At 37.3% G+C, this 18888-nt stretch overlaps 3 protein-coding genes across 5 annotated transcripts; 1 reads left to right on the top strand and 2 right to left on the bottom strand.

The window, feature by feature from the left end:
- Nucleotides 1-405: 405 nt before the first annotated feature.
- abtb1 (ankyrin repeat and BTB (POZ) domain containing 1) lies at nt 406-6477 on the bottom strand. 2 transcript variants are annotated; one of them, XM_055046435.1, is made up of 12 exons: nt 6237-6477; nt 5036-5098; nt 4882-4937; nt 4628-4772; nt 4346-4505; nt 4203-4248; nt 3928-4044; nt 3668-3780; nt 3491-3589; nt 3236-3403; nt 2676-2876; nt 406-1339 (listed from the first exon to the last, which is right to left on the bottom strand). In XM_055046435.1, the coding sequence occupies exons 1-12, from the start codon at nt 6290-6292 to the stop codon at nt 1133-1135; spliced, it is 1431 nt and encodes a 476-aa protein (XP_054902410.1). In that variant the 5' UTR covers nt 6293-6477; the 3' UTR covers nt 406-1132. The 2 variants fall into 2 exon arrangements, with proteins under 2 accessions (XP_054902410.1, XP_054902411.1); XM_055046436.1 differs by lacking the exons at nt 5036-5098; nt 6237-6477 and having other exon boundaries at nt 4856-4937.
- Nucleotides 6478-7557: 1080 nt separating this feature from the next.
- On the bottom strand, nt 7558-11551 carry LOC129370389 (deoxyribonuclease-1-like). Its single transcript, XM_055046345.1, has 9 exons — nt 11470-11551; nt 11041-11128; nt 10851-10937; nt 10665-10777; nt 10304-10416; nt 9314-9471; nt 9119-9215; nt 8933-9044; nt 7558-7693 (listed from the first exon to the last, which is right to left on the bottom strand). Exons 1-9 carry the CDS (start codon nt 11549-11551, stop codon nt 7581-7583), a joined length of 963 nt encoding a protein of 320 aa, XP_054902320.1. The 3' UTR covers nt 7558-7580.
- A 2761-nt stretch (nt 11552-14312) lies between these two features.
- LOC129370249 (keratin, type II cytoskeletal 8-like) lies at nt 14313-18290 on the top strand. Of its 2 annotated transcripts, none has more exons than XM_055046084.1 (9): nt 14313-14662; nt 15536-15744; nt 15830-15890; nt 16005-16100; nt 16197-16361; nt 16613-16738; nt 16840-17060; nt 17642-17724; nt 17839-18290. In XM_055046084.1, exons 1-9 carry the CDS (start codon nt 14402-14404, stop codon nt 17910-17912), a joined length of 1296 nt encoding a protein of 431 aa, XP_054902059.1. In that variant the 5' UTR covers nt 14313-14401; the 3' UTR covers nt 17913-18290. The 2 variants fall into 2 exon arrangements, with proteins under 2 accessions (XP_054902059.1, XP_054902060.1); XM_055046085.1 differs by having other exon boundaries at nt 17642-17718.
- The last annotated feature ends 598 nt before the right edge of the window (nt 18291-18888 follow it).

The raw sequence follows: 18888 nt of genomic DNA on the forward strand, positions 1-18888 counted from the left end.
AGAGCACTGTTATTTCTCATAATATTTGTATGGGTCATTAGTTAAAGTTGGGCTGTATATAAATTTTGAGCCATATCTACTATTTTGACACTGCAAAGAACGGCCAACACAAATAAATAGCAACTTTAGCATCTAGTTCTTGTTTTTAAAACTGATTCAGTTTATTGCGTAATTCCTCCCTGAAAGAATTAGTACAAATAATTGAAAGCTTAAATTTAATGTGACATTCATGCTGACACTTGTAAATAAACTTCTAGCCTGTATAGTAAGATGAATGTCTAAGAGACTACTGAAAAATGTGATTTAGTCATTTATGAAGCCAAATAATACTTCTGTGTGTGATGCAAGTTCCAATGCAACACCTCGAGAAAATATATTTACAAGAGATTAGAAAAAAATGAACAGCACTGTTCACAACTTTTATTTCATTTATTTGCTACACACATAAGGCAAAATGGGTTTTCTGGAAAAATAAGCTCCATGTTCAGCTGAAGCAAAGTGCAAGATCAGAGGGTCATATGTGTTAAGATACCAGAGGGAATTACACAGTTCACACAGTGAGGTGAAGGAGAGCCACAAAATACTTTCAAGTAACCACAAAACACAATTTAATAAAACCAAAGACTAACAGGACGTTATCTGAACTAGTAAAGGGAGGAAATATATTTCTCGAATCACATTGTTCTGAAATGTGAGAATTAGAGCATTACATCCTCTCTACATTGCCCTTTTAAAGCATTAAAATACAATTTCTTGACGTTTTACATGATACACATGAAAATCGTTCAATTAAATCTAGCTGCTGCAGATCATTTTAATTTCATGCGTGAATAATGCAAAAGTATTATGTTATTAACATGTCGTCCTTTTTCTTCTTCACAACCAATCTCGGATATTAATATCAGTACAAACCAGATCACTTTCCTCTTGTTTGGTATGGACTTCCTATTAAAAGAGTTAAACGCCCCAACAACCATCTCCGTTCACATATGAAAGTTGTGCCATAAGCTGTAAATAAAATAGAACCTATAAACATAAAGATGCTTATGTTTCTCTTCTCACCTCACAAAAGATTCCCACCAAACATGACCTTAACATTTCTGCACCAGACAGGGGAATCTGATGACTCTGCTCAGCAGTCAATATTGATGCTGGAAAGCAGCTCCTCCAGAGCCTCCAGCTTCTGATTGGCCTCCTCGATGGCGCTGTATGTCTGTACGTTGCTGGCGATGTGGAAGCGGATGTCGTCCACCAGAGGGACAGAGTCCGTCTCCTGTCGCGCCTCCAGCGAAGCGGCGTCCTCCTTTATCATCTCGGCAAACTCGTCCTGCTCCACCAGCTGTGGACAGAGGTGCATAGGTGTGAAATTATCTGGAGGAAGAACTGGACATGTTCATCTAGAACTGCACCATCATGGTTCTATTTTTTTATTTTTCTGTTTTACCTTAAGTCATTTTAGATTCATCATTTATTTTTTTCTCATTTTCTATGGTTGTGTGTTGCTAGCATAGCACATTTGTTGATTGTAAAACTCCTGAATATTTTGGAGAATTTGTCTCTGTCATTTCCATTCAAAACAGACATGAAACTTCCCAAAGCTTTCATTCCCAAAAAGGTTGAATGCAGTACAACCCCTTCTTTGATATCACCTGCACAATTCTTGCAACCATTGAACTTGTGAGTTTGTGGATCATTTCTGCTTGAATTTCTTTGCAGAATGTCAAGAGTACCTTCCCAGAGCTGCTGTTTTGATATGAACTTTATTCCACCCTCAGATCTTCTGCTTGAGGAAATTCCAAAGGTTCTCAATACGGTTGAGGTCAGAGGAGGATGGTGACCACACCATGAGTTTCTCCCCTTTTATGCCCATAGCCGCCAATGGTATTCCATGCAGCACGAGATGGTACATTGTCATGCATGAGGATGATTTTGCTACTGAAGGTATGGCTCTTCTTTCTGAACCATGAAAGAAAGCGATCAGTCAGAAAGTCCATATACTTTGCTGAGGTCATTTTCACACCTTCAGGGACTCTGAAGGGGCCAACCAGCTCTCTCCCCATGATTTCAGGCCAAACAATAACTCCACCACCTTCTTGCTGACGTCACAGCCATGTGTGGGATGTGGTGGCCATCCACCACTACTGCGTTCATCTGGACCATCCAGGGTTGCACAGCAGTCTTCTGCGAACAAGTCTGTTTGAAAATGAATCTTCATGTACGGCTGGGCCCACTCTGAAATTAATCTTCATGTAAACTCTGGTTAGGGGTGGTCGAACAGTAGGTTCACGCACCATCATGGTGCGTTTCAGTTTTTATTAAATATCTAATGTTTTCATACCTTGTCATACGGCATTACACTATCTAATGATTTTCGGCAGCAGAGAGATCCTTTCTCTGCTTAATAATGTGGAACATCCTTAAGTAGATTTCCTTTAATTGAGCTCACCAGACAAACTAATCAACCCAGCTCTCTGAAATTAATTATAGTGATTCAAAGAGCCCTGACACACAATACCATCTATAAAATTTAATACCGTAACAAAAAATGTCATCTTTATGACACTCAAATCTAATTTGTATAATAATTTGGAACATGGTGTAGAAACCAGTCAGTAACATCAAGGTTTAAATCACAGGTAATTGAGGCATGATGAGGTTCACCCAAAGACACCTACCCGCTCAATGATCTTTGCCATGAACTCTGTGCACTGATCTTCCAGCCGAGAAAGACGGAAGAGCTTGGCCGTCTTCCACATGTGCAGGACGTTGTCCTCACAAATCGCCTTGGCGAGCGTCTTCCCACATAGACGCTTCAGCCCCGGCAGCAGGTACATGTCAGCCACACACAGCACATCAAACACGCTGTCCATCGCCAACTGGATGGGGAAGAAGGACCAATCAGCGTCAAAGATGAGTGCATTGAAAAACGTGTTGACAATCTTGCTGAATACAAAACATCACTGTTGTTTAAAGAAAAAAACTCAATGAGCTCTTGATGTTTATTTTGGTGGTAATTTAATAAATGATTTTTAAACTTTGGAATATTATATTAATGACCTAAAACAAACAAACAAATAAATTTCCTGAAAAATAAAATCCTACGTAGAAAACAGAATAACTACACTTAAATTTGTCTGATTATAAAATTGGGTTGATGATTTGAAAAATTTAAACCGAAATAAAAGGATCATACTTTTTTACAGCACTTTAAAAGCTTCTGACAGTGTTCACACACCTCTGTGTCATCAGTGTAGATGTAATACATGACGTGAATAAAGACTTCATGGGAGATGTTGTGCAACGTTATCACTGGGGTACTGGGCTGCGACTGCAGCTGCTCGCCCTCACTGAAGTGGTCCTCCAGTAAGGCCTTAAAATAATCACTGCGTCCACAGAAAAAAGCCTGAAAACACACATTATTAAAATCTGACATTAACAGAGTGATAATTTTAGGGTTTGGATTGATGTTCGTGGGCTTTGAAATTCCTACCTTGTGACATAAGAAATCAAACCCCTCCACTCTGAAGCAGATATCAGGGTAAGTAGGGAACAGATCAACCCTGTTAAAGGGAAGTTCACCAAATCCAACCTGGGGCAAGAAAGAAGAATATGGAGTAGCAGTTGTTCTGTGTTTAGCATCAGGATTTCACTGGGTTTAGTGTCTCACTCTTAGTTCAGTGGGCAGTGCACAGTCTGCTAACTGGGCCATCTCCTCTTGGAGCTGACAGGCGTGAGGCTCAAGGCTGAGAACTTTGACACATGTTCCAGGCTTGTTGGACACTTCAAAATGACAGGAGAAGAAAAAGATCATTTCAGATTATAATTCATGGTGGATCAAAACAATCAAAGCCTCCAGAGGAGAAAAATAGATAAACTAGCAATATGAATTATGAACTACACAATGTACATATTAACTAGCAGTCTTACCAAATTCATAGACCTGTTTGCATTTATTCTCCAGTTCTTCCATAAGGTCTGCCATCTTGCACTGCTTAGCAAGTCGCCTGCAGTCTTCCACCAGACTTATATCAATATCCATTCGTCCTGTAACGTTATGAAGCTAATAAAGTTCACACTTTTTTGTTACGCATTTTTTACATTAGTCTAATCAGATTTAGTTAGGGTTTTTTTAATATATGTATTTCAGTTTCTATTTTCTTTTGCATCAAAACATAGCACATATGAAAAAGAAAACCACTCACCAGTATAAAAATATTGAAGAATTGCTCCAAAGGCAGCAGGGTTGATCTAAAATCAAAAACAGTTTTTGTTCCAATAACATAAAGTTTATTCCACTAAACTTGAATGACACAAATTTATTTATTAAAGTAAAATTCTAAATTACCAAGGGATGTTTGAGGGTTATAAGGTTCTTCCCTTTCCATTTTGTCTCAAACATTTCAGTGAAGTACTCTGAACGTGCAGTGAGAACACATCGGTGAGCTGCAAACATCTGTCCATGAACCAGAAACTTGACATCACTGTGCTGACCCTGCTCTAACAACCTGAAGAGAAAAAGCAAGGATATGTTTTATACTAAACTCTTTTACCTGTGCAAGCTTTTACAATATATTAGTTTTTTTTCCCAAACTTAATACCCTAAAAAAGAGAAAATCCGCACACTTACATGTGTAGAAAATAGTTAAAATCATTGCGCTGCATGGCACGGACGCTGACACACTTGTAATCTTTGAGCAGGCGTCGGATTGAGTCATTCAGGGAGCCATACACACATCTTTCACCATCGAATGTGTTGGCTTCACACTTGGCCCCTGGAAGGGAATCCACATGAAGAAAAAACAGAATCAAAATGTAGAATTCTTCGGCAAACATCCTTTTATTATGAAAATCTCACATTATCCAGTGAAAATGTAATTTTACCACTAGCCAACAGGTACTGGACTAGCTCCTCGTGGCCACAGAGGCACGCATAATACCTGTAGGAAAACCATCTCTTTTTTTAGGGAACTTTTATGATAATGCTTTGTAGTAAATAGCTTTAGAATAAACGCAGGTCTGCAAACAATATACTTACAAAGGTGTGCTGTCCCATTTATCTCTCACATTGAGGTCCACATCCCTTTGTTCAACAAGGTACCTTAAAGAGAACCATAAGGCCTGATCTGTGAGCATATTATCCATTATCCTCCCTTTTAAGGAGGATAATGACCTTAAAAGGGAGGGAAGTTTTATTTACAGGCAATAAAACAAAAGAATTTATGAAAAATATTAATCTGAGACAAATAAAACAATAAATGTAAAAACATAAGGTTTCTTTACAAGGAAAGAAAAATCTAAATACTTTGTTGGAAATGTCTATTTTTATTTGTACCACTAATCTGAAATTCATTTCTATAAATGTAATTTCTGCATTATTATTATTATTATTATTACAGTTAATGGTCACACTATTTTTTTAATGATTGTCTTCCTGTATGTTTTAGACTATGAACTAATTTTATCAGGAGAAGGGTTCATTATTCAGTTGTATGTCATTTTGTTTATTTTGTGTGGATTCTTTTAAAATGGTCAAAAATAAAGTCTTTTCCAAACAACACTTGACAGTAAAGTAGTACCAAATCCATATTTCACTCTTATTTTACCCATAAAGTAAAATTGCATATCGAATAAAATGGTAATGTTTTAAAGTGTATTATAATAAAATGTCTACAAATAAATATGCATTTATAGTGACTTAGCTGATGGGTAAAAATGTCTTTCTAGTACTTTGTAAAAGCATCTTAAAATAACCAAAGGTCCACAAAGTGCTGTACAAACATAATATTAAACAATCAATAAGTTAAACACAGTTGAAATAGACATAGTAAGATAGCTAAATCAGACTAGAACGTGCAAAAAGCTTCAGCAAATAAATGTTTTAAGACAAAAACCGAAAATGTATCTTATAGAAAAACTATAAACTCTATATATCGCTGCAAAATACAGCAATCGCAATATTAAATACTTTAATGTTGAATATTGCACACACAAACTCTGACTTACAAACGTTAGCCTGACAAGCTGGGTCATCGGCGCTAACGTTAGCAATCTTCCGCTTCCGAGCGAAACGCCGTTTAACAGCAGTTAGCGGGACAGGAGAGGCCTAATTATTATTATGTTTTTGTTTGTCTGTTTTGTTTAATCGCACATCTATGTCAGGACGTCAGCCTGGTGAAGCGGATGCTTGTGAAACAGTGTTTATGCACCAAAACGACGTGAACAGAGCCGCTGGTTACCTGACTCTACAAATGTCGCCCTTTCTGCAACTACTAAACAAGTCGTACACGTCCATGGCCGCCTCGGAGTTCTCGGTCCTCTGAAATGCATTGAGACGGCCTGCCTGCCGGACAGGTGGGTGATGGTTTGGTGTGGCTGCAGGTGGAGCTCGAAGGACGAACAGAAAGTTGACAGCGCCTCACACCTTGTTGACAAATCGCCGCTGTAGCCTCTTCGAAGCCTCTGTGTTTTCGTTAAAGGGGCCAGTCACGTGACTTGTAAGCTTACTTCAGTTGATTCACGGAAATGTGGTTTCCCGACAAGCCGAGACAAGAACAAATGTGGGATATGTAGTTGATTGAAAAAAATCTAAATCAAATTATCTAGATTATTTTTCCCATTTTATTTAAATATTAACATAATTTTTTTTCAAGAGTTAATTTAACTGACCGAGTTTTTTTTCTCCCTAATTTGGAAATATTCGAGCCAACTTGTGAAGCTTGAATGCAGCACATGTAAAAAAAAAAAATTTAAACACAATTGTGCAAAGACAAGAAGATATAGGCATAAAATATTGGTTATTTATAGTTTAAATATATTTTCCTTTTTTCTAGCTGTTTTGTAAACAATTATAACTGAACGTGATTAGAACATTATGCTCAGCATTTTGGTTGGTGGCTTACAGCAAAGTGTTAACTTCAGCATGTTTCATGTACTCAATACAGATGTCCCAGAAAAAAATGAATTATTTGTATGTTTTACTTACAGTAAAGAAGAATATTTGAAATAATTCACGGTCATTGGAAAGTTTGAGTGTGTGGGAATGTTGAAGTTTTCAAAATCATAAAATTACCGGTAGTCCACACTGATTACACATTCTAATTACCTGAATAATAGCACTCATTTTTATTAGCTAAACAGTTCAAAACACCTGGTGTTATACATATTTATTTACTTATTTATTCATTTATTTATTTATTTTGGTTTAATAATAAATTTAAATCCAAATCTGCCAGACGTGGGAATAATTTTGGGATTAACTGTATATTTCAACTTTGCAAGCCAGTTCATGGTTTTAATGCTTTAAATCAAAAACCACATAATATGTATCATTTTATTCAAAGGCACTCTGGGAAGTACCACTGTAAAGCCAGGGGAGTATTCTCTATAAAGAACTGAACAGACAGCAAGCAAACACAGAATATAAAAGTAAAACATCTGAATAAAAACAATAAAGAAGCAGAATAAAATACACTGAATAACCAAACAAAATTACAAATAATTTGCACAAACCATTTGAATTCATATATTCTGGCTACATACTAAATGAAACAGTGGCATTTGAAATCTACTAGTCACTTCATTCATTCAACTGAGACAAGTATCTTTTTCAAATAGGAAATCTGAAGCTGAAGCTTTTCTCTCTGCAGCAGCAGGATTTCTTTCTGCAAGCTCATCACTTCATCCTGCAAATTCCCTGAGAACAGAGAATACAGGGAAATTCATTTTAAAACAAAAAAATTGTGTTTTTATTTTTTTCTTTTAAGTTCAAATGTATTTACTGTTTTTATTGGCTTTTATTATTATTTATACTAATAAGTCAAAGTTACCAAAAGTACAATCAGTTTAATTTATTTTAACTTCTGGGTTAGTCATGATCAGAAAATATGAAAATAGTGAAGTTCTTTCAGATCTGACTGAACACAAAGGCATGCTGTTGTACTACAAAGAAATAGAAGCTTGTCAGGCAGTTCATTTAGTTGCGTGGAAGGACTGGCAGTCTTCCAGGAATGTAGAAAAACACCTCACATTTACAATAAGTTTTTTTTATTATTATTTCTACGTAATAACCTGCGGCAGCAACTTGATTGACAACTACAGCATTTTCACAACAAGCTGAATGAATCAGCACACATAAGAGCCTGGTATGAAAGGTCCCACTTCAGTACAGAAAACATACAGAGCAAAAATAAACAATAAGCAGATTTTTACTGCAGTGCAAAAAAATGTAAAGTTTGTTGACAGTTCTTATTATGAGCAATGTCCTGTTCTGCTCAACTTTTAATTTCTTTATGACATTTTGCACCCAAAATAATGTGCTTCTTTTATGAAAGGTCTTCAAACAAGATAAGGCCTGAGCTTTGAGCAAGGAGATCATTCCCTGAGACTTTCAATTCTTTGATAAATCATGTTTCTTTGACTAAAATCATTCAAACATGGACCTAATCTAAACTAATTTTATCTTCCGATACTCTGCTTATTTTACGGTGTCCTATTCAAGAATCTCAAGCCGTAGCTTTGAGTTCATAGCACATAATGTGTCTTTATTGCCCTCTCATTTTCTGTGTAGTCAAGTTAAGTAAGGCAAAAATATTTTCCTTAATAAATATTTTTGTTTTAGGGGATATATTTTACTTAACCTTTGTATTTTTAGTGCACAGATTCAGAACCAGAAGGAACTGGTTTTTGCAATCACTTTGGACCTGTGGAGTCAATCCTCAAATTAATTAATGCAACAGCAACTTTTAACTGAACACATCACAAATATAAATATTTTCCAAGGTAAGAGACACTCCCAAATTCCATGCATATTTGAACTGCAGCCTCACCCTCAAGCACAACTGCAGAAGTTTAGAGGCAGCAATTATTAAGTAAATATTAATTTAACTTTCTTTCCACACTTAGCACATGGAATAAATTACAATTGAATGATTACCTGTTGCAGCTCTGCTAACTGATACTGTAGCGTTCCCACATCTTGCCAGCCAGAAAGGAGATGCACTGATTAATTCGACCTCAACCGGATAATGGTCGCTGAATCTGAGCGCCTATTGGAGCATGTCTGCATTAAGTCAGGGAAATATTTAAAAGGAAAAGTCTTAAGCTTAGCATGATATCTCACCATTTCATTTGTCAGGTTGAGCTCTTTCTGGAAATTAAAGGCCTTGGCAGAGTTTGGCACTATGGTTGCCAGCAGGTCATCTCCATACACAACAATCCTGCATAAGAAAAAAGATTTCTTATTTAAACTTGTGGATTTAAGCTTGTGGACTAAAGGCACAATGCCTGTCATAAGCTCTATAAAAATAAACCTTACCTGTCGTAGGTGTGATTATTTGTTGTAGCTGAAGTTGTATCCACATCATCACCAATTAGCCAGTGGAAATTTCTGTCACTGCGTATTCGAATGTTTCGCATTTGTTTGTCGCTGACAGAGGCACCATCTGCTCTGAAGTCCCCCAGGATCATTACATTCTAGAAAGATAGGGAAATAAAAGCAAATAAAACCATTTATTGCAGAGCTCTATGAAATTTACATTTTGTCATATTACAAACGCAAATTTCAGTGTGCTTATTGGTTGTTTTTGGTAATAGGTCAATCCAAAGTAGTGCATTGTGAAGTGGAAGAAAAGTGAGACATGCAACTCAAAGATGAAAAGTGTGGATTGCAATGGTGATCAACCACCTCTGCTCTGATGACTTCAGAGAATTTGACACATCAGCACCATCCCTTGGTGCATTTTGGTTTAAGGTTTTTGTCCTGGTGGAAGGCAAACATCTGACTCATTTTAAAAGCTTTTGCTGCCTTCGCCTCCAGATTATTTTCAGATTTTACCAGGTTTAGTTCCATTCACTTTTGTATCAACTCAAACCATCTCCCCCATTCATGTTCACGGGACATTTCCCCACAGCTTAATGTTGATACTTAACAAAACTACTTCCTGCTCAATTTAGAGTAAAACAAGTGGATCAACATAAATTCATATAGTGCTTTCTTATTTATTGAAGACTCATTAAAAATACGCTACAGAAGCTGGATCTCTGTCATTCTTACAATTTTTAGATTGTATGTATGAAAGTAAACATTGCTGAAATTCTTCACACTTTTCTAATTTATTTCTTCTTCTTCTTTTTTTAAGTTACATTTTCTTGAGTTTCAGAGGGTTGTGCTACTTTGTCTTGTATGATTAGACGATAGAATTCCCAAAACATTGTGGTTCCCTCATGTGAGGTAAATCTTACATCAGTTAGCACTGATAGCGCCGTGCCGTGGCAGAGTTTGTGTCAAATGAGTTGATATGCTTACATCAGTTTTCCATTTGTCTCTGACCACTAGGAAGACATCATACAGCTCATCCAGTTCTTTCTCTGAGTCCTGCGGTGTGGCACGAACTGGGATCAGCACCAAGTCCTTTAGCACTGCAACAAGTACGTAACATCCATGAAACTGCATGTGTGTGGCAGGAGAGAGCACAGACCTGACAAACCTGCTATTTCTTCTGCTGACACGTCAAAATAAATCTCCTTTATTCACACAGGAGAAACAGACACGGTCATGCAGACATGACTCAACCAAACAGCAGACACCACACCAGGAGCATTAAATCTTGAAACTCTGACACACAACTCTGCCTGTTTGTGTTAAAAGATGAGCGGTAGATGCTAACCCGTGTTGTGAGGTTTGAAGTAGAGAATGTAAGGCTCCCTTGAAAATGCATCCACATCGTTCACCTGATTGTCTTCATATTGATAGGAGTCAATCAGATCCACCATGTCATCCCTGAAAATTGAATAAAAATGTTTTGCTTAAACAGCTCTGTGTTGCAGCACTGACACAGTCGAGGCAGAGATACCTGTAGAGAAACATAAACTGCTCCTTGTATCTGGTCCTTCCCAGATGGGCGCTGAGCTGCAGGGCGTAGTGGTGGGACGTGTTCACCCTGAAACACCCTCAAAGGATGGCCTGTTATTTTTCTATTCACAAAGGCAGTGACATTTTTTTTCAGTTTGGCTTAACGTGCAAAAATAAAAATATACAGTCACCTGTTAAGTTCTGCCAGAAACAGCTTGACGGAGGGCCCACTCACATCCACCACCTCCAGAATAACTATGATGTCATATTGAGACACAAACTATAAAACGCAAAGGCTTCTGTTACAATACAGGATCTACAGTGGAATAAAACCCACCCAGTTTCTGACTAATGTGTGACATTGATGGTTTCTATTTCTTTCTTTGAAGCTCTCTATAAAACAATTGAATGCTATCACTTAATTGGTTTGAAGGATTTTCATTTTCAGATTTAAAACTAATCCTGGCTGCTCTCCAAAAATATATCAGTGGCAAGTTTTAAAAGGCCCTTTGTAAATATAATTGTGATAATGTGATGACTTGATCACAGGGTCCCTGCTGCCTGGTAAAACACATGGAGCTTCTCAAAGCAGCCGTGTCTGATTTTATTTTATTTTTTTCCCTTAACAAGAGTTGACAGGACATCTGGGTCTGAGACTTTAGTCACTCCAAACCTCTGTGCATTGAATGAAGCGATCTTCATGCCTGACAAGAGAAGGAAAAACAGGTTTCTAAAACATACATTTCAAATTATACTTTTTGAATCCTTAGCTTGAATTACCTCTGGTAATGTACACACACTATATAAATGTCTTCTTCTCAGCAGCTGGCAGTATTGGTCTTTAGCATTAATTTGTATCCAGTCCTATGAGAAACCTATGTCTCTACCGTTTTTTTTTTTTTTTTCAAAGGTAGACAAATGATTGGTTTGTTGCCATCATGAGGACAAGAGGGATCATTTGTAGAGAGCCAGTACGTTTTAACAGCAAGTGGTCAGACAGGTTCGATTATTCAGTTGATGGTGATCATAGGTTGGTTAACTTCAAAGTTACTGTGCGAAGAATAAATGTTAAAAAGAAAGAAAATAACCTCACCTTCCACCTTAAAAGTTTCTCAGTGCTATCAAACTAAGTCTAGGCAAGACAGCAAACAGGTCACACATCTTCACAATTTGACATTAGAGTACTTTGAGCAAATCATCAACCATTCACCACCATACTTCCTCTCTGGTATTGAGTCTATATGCCATATAGAAAACTGACAAAACCTCAGTTTTTAGAGAGATGCTCATGCTTCCTTTTGTTAATTTACTCATCTGTATTTGACTGATATTACTTGGTTACAACTTCCTACGTAAAGCTGTCCTACAACTTTTTATTTTTGACAACATACAGTGCTGCCAAACAGCCTTTGTCCCTTTACATATTTATTTTGTTTTTCTTTTCCATTTCACTTAAATATTTCAGATTATCAAATATCAAATATAGTAAGATATTATTTGAAGAGCTCTGACCACATCTCAAAACCCACCACATTATGTCCTGAATTAAAAAAAAACACAGAAGTCATTGAGATCCTTCAGTAGGATTACAACGTTATTTCTAAAGCTTTTGGGTTTCATTGAATCATAATGAGAGCCACGTGGATTGGTTGGTTGAATGGAACCATTTGAAACATTCTAGTGTAACAAAAGAAATCACAGTATCTCTCAGTTACAACCACAACCTCATTAATGCATCTAGTTAAACAAGGAGCAACTCATGATTTGCTCCTTGTTTCTGAATTGCAATGAATCTCTCCATATTTTTAAGGTAGTTTGCCTTCTGTTTGGTTTTCCCTGCACCTTACATGTTTGTAACACACAAGTTTGTGTGTGTGCACTCGTATCCACAATCAAACTGGAACCAGTCAAATTATTTCAAACAACACATGGCCTTCAAATTCTAGACAGTGGTGGTGTGGAAAATCCTCCCAAGGCTTCTTTCTATTCACCCATAATCCATGTTCAGAAAAGACTCAAATCCTGGGCTCAACAGCCACATAGTGGAGCTAAATACTTTCATTTTGAAAGATAAACAAATGGAAGTAAAATAACTAAGAAACAACAAATAATGCTACCCGACTGCCATGGCAGGAACACAAACAAAGGGGATCTGACACAATGTAGCAAAAAATATGGATGTATAGTGAGGGAGATAATAACACGGTATAAGTATCTGAGAGCAGGGGGGAGGAGAGCAGGAAGCAAAACCTGCTGAGAAAAACAAACACAAACTGTAACAAAAACAAAGATCAACAATGAACTTTTTCACAAAGCAGGTCAAACCCACAAATGTCATCACATTTTGGGAGGAATTGTGTTCAAAACCAACATAAAGTAGTGCATATGAAGTGGAAGGAAAATACAATATAGTTTTAATACACTATTATTTTTGAAGTGGTGCCTCCTTTTTTGTCAATACTTTGTGGAACCACTTTTAGTAGGGTATCTGCAAGTCTTTTGAAAAACAACTTGAGATCATCTTTAACTACTTACCCCTTCTTTAGTTTTCTCCTCAATTTTATCCATTTGCCATGTATTTTTGTCCCTATGAAGTTGTTTTTCAAAAAGATTGTCCAACTGACCCCTGAGGCCTTTCTTCACAGGTGTACGTATGTTGACATTAAGATTCACACCAAGTAAAAATGGTAAGTAATTGTAATTATATCTGCCTCCAGGACCTTCTAAGTTAGTGGATTTTATTTAGGGGTATCAAAATAAATGACAAAAAATGTATCTGATGTATATTCAGATTCAATATTATAACTAAGTATTTTGTAAAGAAAACACCAAACAAATCTATAGTGAAGAGAAAAAGCTTGAAGATGTTAAGATACCAGAATTCCTAGCAGGTTTTGGGAGGCGTGCGTTCGGGTTTTGTTTTGCCCCATTTAAGCCGTCAAAACTGAAAGGTGTGTCTGAAAGATAATGTGGCTCTGTGTCTTTTATCTTTGAACCATAACTGTATTTGTTGAAATGGGTATGTCAAGAGCAGGAACATGACCTGCTATCAAATTCCCTTTTTGTTCAAAAGAAATATGTTAGATGATTCATAATAATATTATTTATTCATACTTTCACTGTTTATGCAGTTTGCTGTTTACCACCTGATGTTTATAATAATACAGCCTTCTTAATCTTTTTTCTTCCGACAGATGGTTTCATATTTTCTTATCTTTCTAAAGTTTAACACACCCTTTTGAAAGTTCTTAACACACCCAGTCCTTGCATCCAAAATACTCATTGAATGCGTCTAAGATTCAAAACCAGAGCTGATGAGCAAGATTAGATTACAGAGGAACAATTAGAAGGAAGCATTTTTACAGCTGGGGTAGGTGGGAGCAAAACCAGTGGCAGACTGGTAAATCTGCATTCATACAACTTCACAGCCACACCACACCCAGGTCATTGCTGTATAAAGTTGCGAAAACAAATAAATGTGCACAAGAGAGCTCCAGCACCATTTGAACTCAGCACAACTTCCAGCAGAAACCTCATTGCACAAACCCCACCATGAGTGTGAGGATCAAGAAGAACAGGCGATCTGGACTTTATTTCTCCTCTGATGGCTTCTCCAGCAAGTCCATGGGATCCGACCCGGTTCGCAGATCCAGCACCACAAGCAATGTGGTTCCCATTAAACCTGTCACCGTAAACAAGAGCCTCCTTGCTCCTCTGAAGACAGACATAGATCCTGAAATCCAGGTTCTGCGGACCCAGGAAAAGGAGCAAATTAAAGGTCTGAATAATCGCTTTGCATCACACATCAAAAAGGTAAGGAGGGAAATTCTGCTAAAAAAATGTCTCCTATCAAAACTTGTTTACAGATTTTAAAAAATCTGTTTCACTCTAAGAAAATATGCAATCAATGACTGTTCCCTCGGGGTTATGACCATGAGGCCATTTCTCTTAGCTACTCTTCAAAATGGGAAAGATGAGAGAACATGCCATCAGTGATGGTTGCAATTAATTATAAAAATAAGTAGCCTTGATTTTTCATTTTTACTAATCTGTAAGAATAACTTAGCCCCAGTGTCACTAGTCTCTGAAGGAGTTTTTTATGCAGCTCTTAATATAAAATTCCCTTGATGCCAAAACCATTAAAATGCTTAAAGGTTTCATAGCCTTTTTCACAATTATATTCTGTTCAGCATACATGGTCCAAGTACTCAGAAAAATTACCCTTAAAATCATGGCAAACTTCATCATCAATCAGCTTGACCATGTTTTAAAATAATCTCCAATCCCTGTGGAATGGACGCAACAAAAAAATTCTAGCTGAACTTACAGATATTTTTTTCCCACTACCTGCTTGTGTCGTCCTCTTGAGAGAAGGAGGCCCTGACAGGTGAGTCACATTGCCCTTTCAGAAACTTCACTGCATGCGTTCAAGTGCATTACTTTATAGTCAGCAAACATACAGGCAGATCGTTATCTAAAAGTTTAAAGCGAATCTTTGAATGTCTGACTTGGAATTATGCAGTGAGGAGGATGGAAGAAAGAACAAGATCTCCAAAGATCACCGGTAGACACTGTTGCTGGTGGAGGATGTGTGAAAAATTAATATTCCCAGCCTCATGGCGGATATTTTTGAGTTCAAGAACAATCTTCCTAACTGGATGGATCTGCTTTGTACTTCTGTTCCAGGTCCAATTGTTGGAGCAACAGAACAAGATGCTGGAAACCAAGTGGCAGCTCATGCAGAGTCAGGTTGCCTCTTCCTCCAGTACTGAGTTCATGTATAAAGCCTACATCGCCAACCTGCAAAAACAGCTGGAAGCCATCAACAATGATGGCAAGCGTCTCGAGGCGGAGAAAAATTCCTGGAGTGGTCAACTGGACAAATACAAATCAAAGTGGGACATTTTTGTCTGTGAAACAGATTTCATTTGAAGAGAGATAAGATCAGCACAAGTCACAAGATATTTGTGGTTGTTTCAGGTATGAAAAAGAGACCAGCCAGAAGATTGAGACAGAGATTCACTTTGTAGAACTCAAAAAGGTAAAAAATGAAATTTTTAATTTTTACATTTGTAAAAATGATAACATTTTTGGAAATTGCAAAACATTTAAAACATATTGCTGACTAAAAAGTTTATGTTTCTTGGGTCACCAGGATGTGGATGCAAGTTTCAACTCTAAGGTGGAACTAGAAACCAGATTGTATGATCTTACTGACAAATTCAACTTCCTCAGAGCCGTTTATGATGCTGTATGTAACCTCACTTCTTATCAAGTGAAATTTATAGGGATGTGATTTTTAGTGGGATTCTGTTTCATTTGTTTGTTTGTCTTTTTTAAATAAAAGGAGATGAGAGAGCTACAGGATAGCGTGAAGGACACCTGCGTGGTTGTGGAGATGGACAACTCCCGCAGCCTTGACATGGATCACATTGTGTCTGATGTTAAAGCTCACTATGAGGAAATTGCTGCTCAGAGCCGCGAAGAAACAGAACGCTGGTACAAGACAAAGGTGACTAAGACACTTTTTTTTCTTCTCGGATTTACTGGTAAATATTTGAAATAAAATAAAATAAATCAAGATAATTTTAGAATTTGTACCATTAAAAATGGGACTGTGTATGTCGGATAATAACTATCTTTAACTCCAGTACATTTTTTTATCAGTGTGGCATGATTTCTAAAGTTTATTAGATGCATCTTTTTCCACTGATATGATAATTACTGTTTTCTTCTCTTCAATCTACACCCCATGGATACCAGTTTGACCTGATGTTAACCCAAACAAACCAGTATGGTGCTGACCTGCATTCCACCAAAGTGGAAATCGCAGAAATGAACCGAATGATCAATCGCCTGCAGCAAGAAATTAATCTTATAAAACACCAGGTGAGGAAGAGAGGACTGCTCTCTGTCTTAAATTTAAGGATGTAACTAATTCAAAGAGACTGAAAAGACACCTGTTTACACCGCTTTTCTATGTTGTACAGTGTGACAGCATTCGAAACAGCATTACTGAGATGGAATCAAGGGGGGAACAAGCTGTGCTGAACGCCAAAGACCGCATCAAGGACTTGGAGAAATCTTTGATGGATGCAAAACATGCCATGGCAAAACAGGTCAGGGAATACCAGGAACTTATGAACATCAAGCTGGCCCTGGATATCGAGATTTCCACTTATAAGAAATTGTTGGAAGGCGAGGAGGACAGGTGAGAGCTGCTAAAAATCTATCCATTTATGATTCACATCAATTATTTCTCTTTCATTTAATTTTGGAACTACTTTTATGGAGGGTTTTCTTTGCACAAGATCATAGCTAAGCCAGAAAAATATATATATATTTTGTTGATTGACTTATTATTCCCATGAAAACATGAATGTCAGAAACATACTTCTAGATTTGCCTTAGATTAACGTGTAATGTAATACTGCCCTCTTGTGGCAAAGATCATCGCAAGTTGGCATATCAAATCATGTTATTTCGTGGGGAAATTTGGAAAACGTCATCAGTGATGTATTGTCATTATTTTTAACAATCCCTATCATAATTAAAAATAATACAAAACATGTTTATGTATGAACAAATGTAAGAAAACTGTGTCGTGATAGCACAATAATACTTGCTAGATCAAGTCATTTCCCTCTGAACCAGTTAAAGATTGCAGTTCTGTTTGCTGTATGGTGAATTCAGGAATATTGGCACATTAGGAGATTTAGAACAAGATGAGTAAAAATGCATTTAATCTTTAATGCCCATCAATTTCATGCCTATCTGCTTTTTCATCACCAGATTTGGACAGCAGACTCTTGTTAATATCCACTCAGCACCCATCAGACCTGTGAGCTCAGAACCCACGAAAAGTGAATGTGAGGGTATTATAATGTTGCTATTTTTTGACCATTTTTGACCTAATAAATAAACCCAAAGTCCCTCAAAGCAACAGCAAGTTATGTGTGTTTCACCTATTTCATCCTCTTTCCTGGCAGCTACTCACCAGCGGCAGAGGTCAGGGCCGATTCTCATCAAAATGGTGGAGACCCATGCCACCTCATACAACTAAAGCAGAACAGACTGCAGCACGCAGGCCTCCTGGATCCCCAGTCTTCAGAATCCACACTGATAATACAATCAGTGGAAAGAGTTGTCTGTATTTGTTTGTGTCTCATTGTGTGTCGAAACTCTGATCAACCTTCACAGCCTTGGAAAATGTTTACGCTGAATTTTCCGTCTAAAATAACGAAAAAATATTTAATGCTTTCATAACTGAATCTGTTTTGATATTAGGGTCATTAATCTTCAACATATCTGAAGGTTACCTTAACCTAATAAATATAATAATTTCATTAGTTAGTGACAACTTGCCCATGATAAGGTACACTCCCACTGTTTCCTTTTCAATGCTTACTGTGTATGGAAAACATTAAACAAATTAAAAACATTTTTTTTTGTCTGAAGTAGATTGTTATATTTTATTTGCTCAGTTCAACCTGATGAAAATGAAGCAAACCAACTCAAATATTCAGTTTTCAGATGTTATTGTTGAATGAAATACATCAAATCACCACGTCAACACTATAAGTACTGCATAGAATTAAAGCAGATCAGAAGCATTCCCCCCAAAATTGACTTCCCTTGAAAGCGTCCTCTGGATCTTGGGCTCATCTCCACCAGGAACCACAATGAGAGGTTGTTATTTGATGTCCACCTTGAAACCAGTAGGACACCAGTTCGCAAACTGGATGGTGTATTTGGTTTTGATGTTAGCAATGGCAGAAGTGACAGAGATTCTGCAAAGGTCTTCTTTGCTTGTGAGCGAGCAGCCCATTACAAACGCTTACTGTTTTGGATTGAGGGACAGTAGAAGAACATCCACCAACAAGACAGCTCCAAACTGTGTAGAACGATCTACAGAGAGGGTCATCAGGCCTGACCTCCATCCAGGAGGTCTAGGGTCTGGGAAATGGAGGATTAAATCTCTGCAGACGCCTCTCATCCTGAACATAATGCATTAATAGACTTCTCAGTTAGTTACTAAA

The sequence above is a fragment of the Poeciliopsis prolifica genome, unplaced genomic scaffold (genome assembly GCF_027474105.1).
Source record: "Poeciliopsis prolifica strain line A6 unplaced genomic scaffold, Auburn_PproV2 SCAFFOLD023, whole genome shotgun sequence".
Lineage (NCBI taxonomy): Eukaryota > Metazoa > Chordata > Actinopteri > Cyprinodontiformes > Poeciliidae > Poeciliopsis > Poeciliopsis prolifica.

What these genes read in the sequence shown, in the direction of transcription:
- abtb1 (XM_055046435.1), bottom strand. Translation starts at nt 6,292, where the DNA reads ATGGACGTGTACGACTTGTTTAGTAGTTGCAGAAAGGGCGACATTTGT. An exon ending in CACTGCCCACTGAACTAAGA is followed by an intron (nt 3,590 to 3,667) that starts GTGAGACACTAA and finishes TTCTTGCCCCAG; the next exon opens with GTTGGATTTGGTGAACTTCC. An exon ending in TCTACACTGATGACACAGAG is followed by an intron (nt 2,877 to 3,235) that starts GTGTGTGAACAC and finishes TTCCCCATCCAG; the next exon opens with TTGGCGATGGACAGCGTGTT.
- LOC129370389 (XM_055046345.1), bottom strand. Translation starts at nt 11,551, where the DNA reads ATGAAGATCGCTTCATTCAATGCACAGAGGTTTGGAGTGACTAAAGTC. An exon ending in CAGTTTATGTTTCTCTACAG is followed by an intron (nt 10,778 to 10,850) that starts GTATCTCTGCCT and finishes TTCAATTTTCAG; the next exon opens with GGATGACATGGTGGATCTGA. An exon ending in AGTTAGCAGAGCTGCAACAG is followed by an intron (nt 7,694 to 8,932) that starts GTAATCATTCAA and finishes CTCTGTTCTCAG; the next exon opens with GGAATTTGCAGGATGAAGTG.
- LOC129370249 (XM_055046084.1), top strand. Translation starts at nt 14,402, where the DNA reads ATGAGTGTGAGGATCAAGAAGAACAGGCGATCTGGACTTTATTTCTCC. An exon ending in CTGGACAAATACAAATCAAA is followed by an intron (nt 15,745 to 15,829) that starts GTGGGACATTTT and finishes TGGTTGTTTCAG; the next exon opens with GTATGAAAAAGAGACCAGCC. An exon ending in TTAATCTTATAAAACACCAG is followed by an intron (nt 16,739 to 16,839) that starts GTGAGGAAGAGA and finishes TATGTTGTACAG; the next exon opens with TGTGACAGCATTCGAAACAG.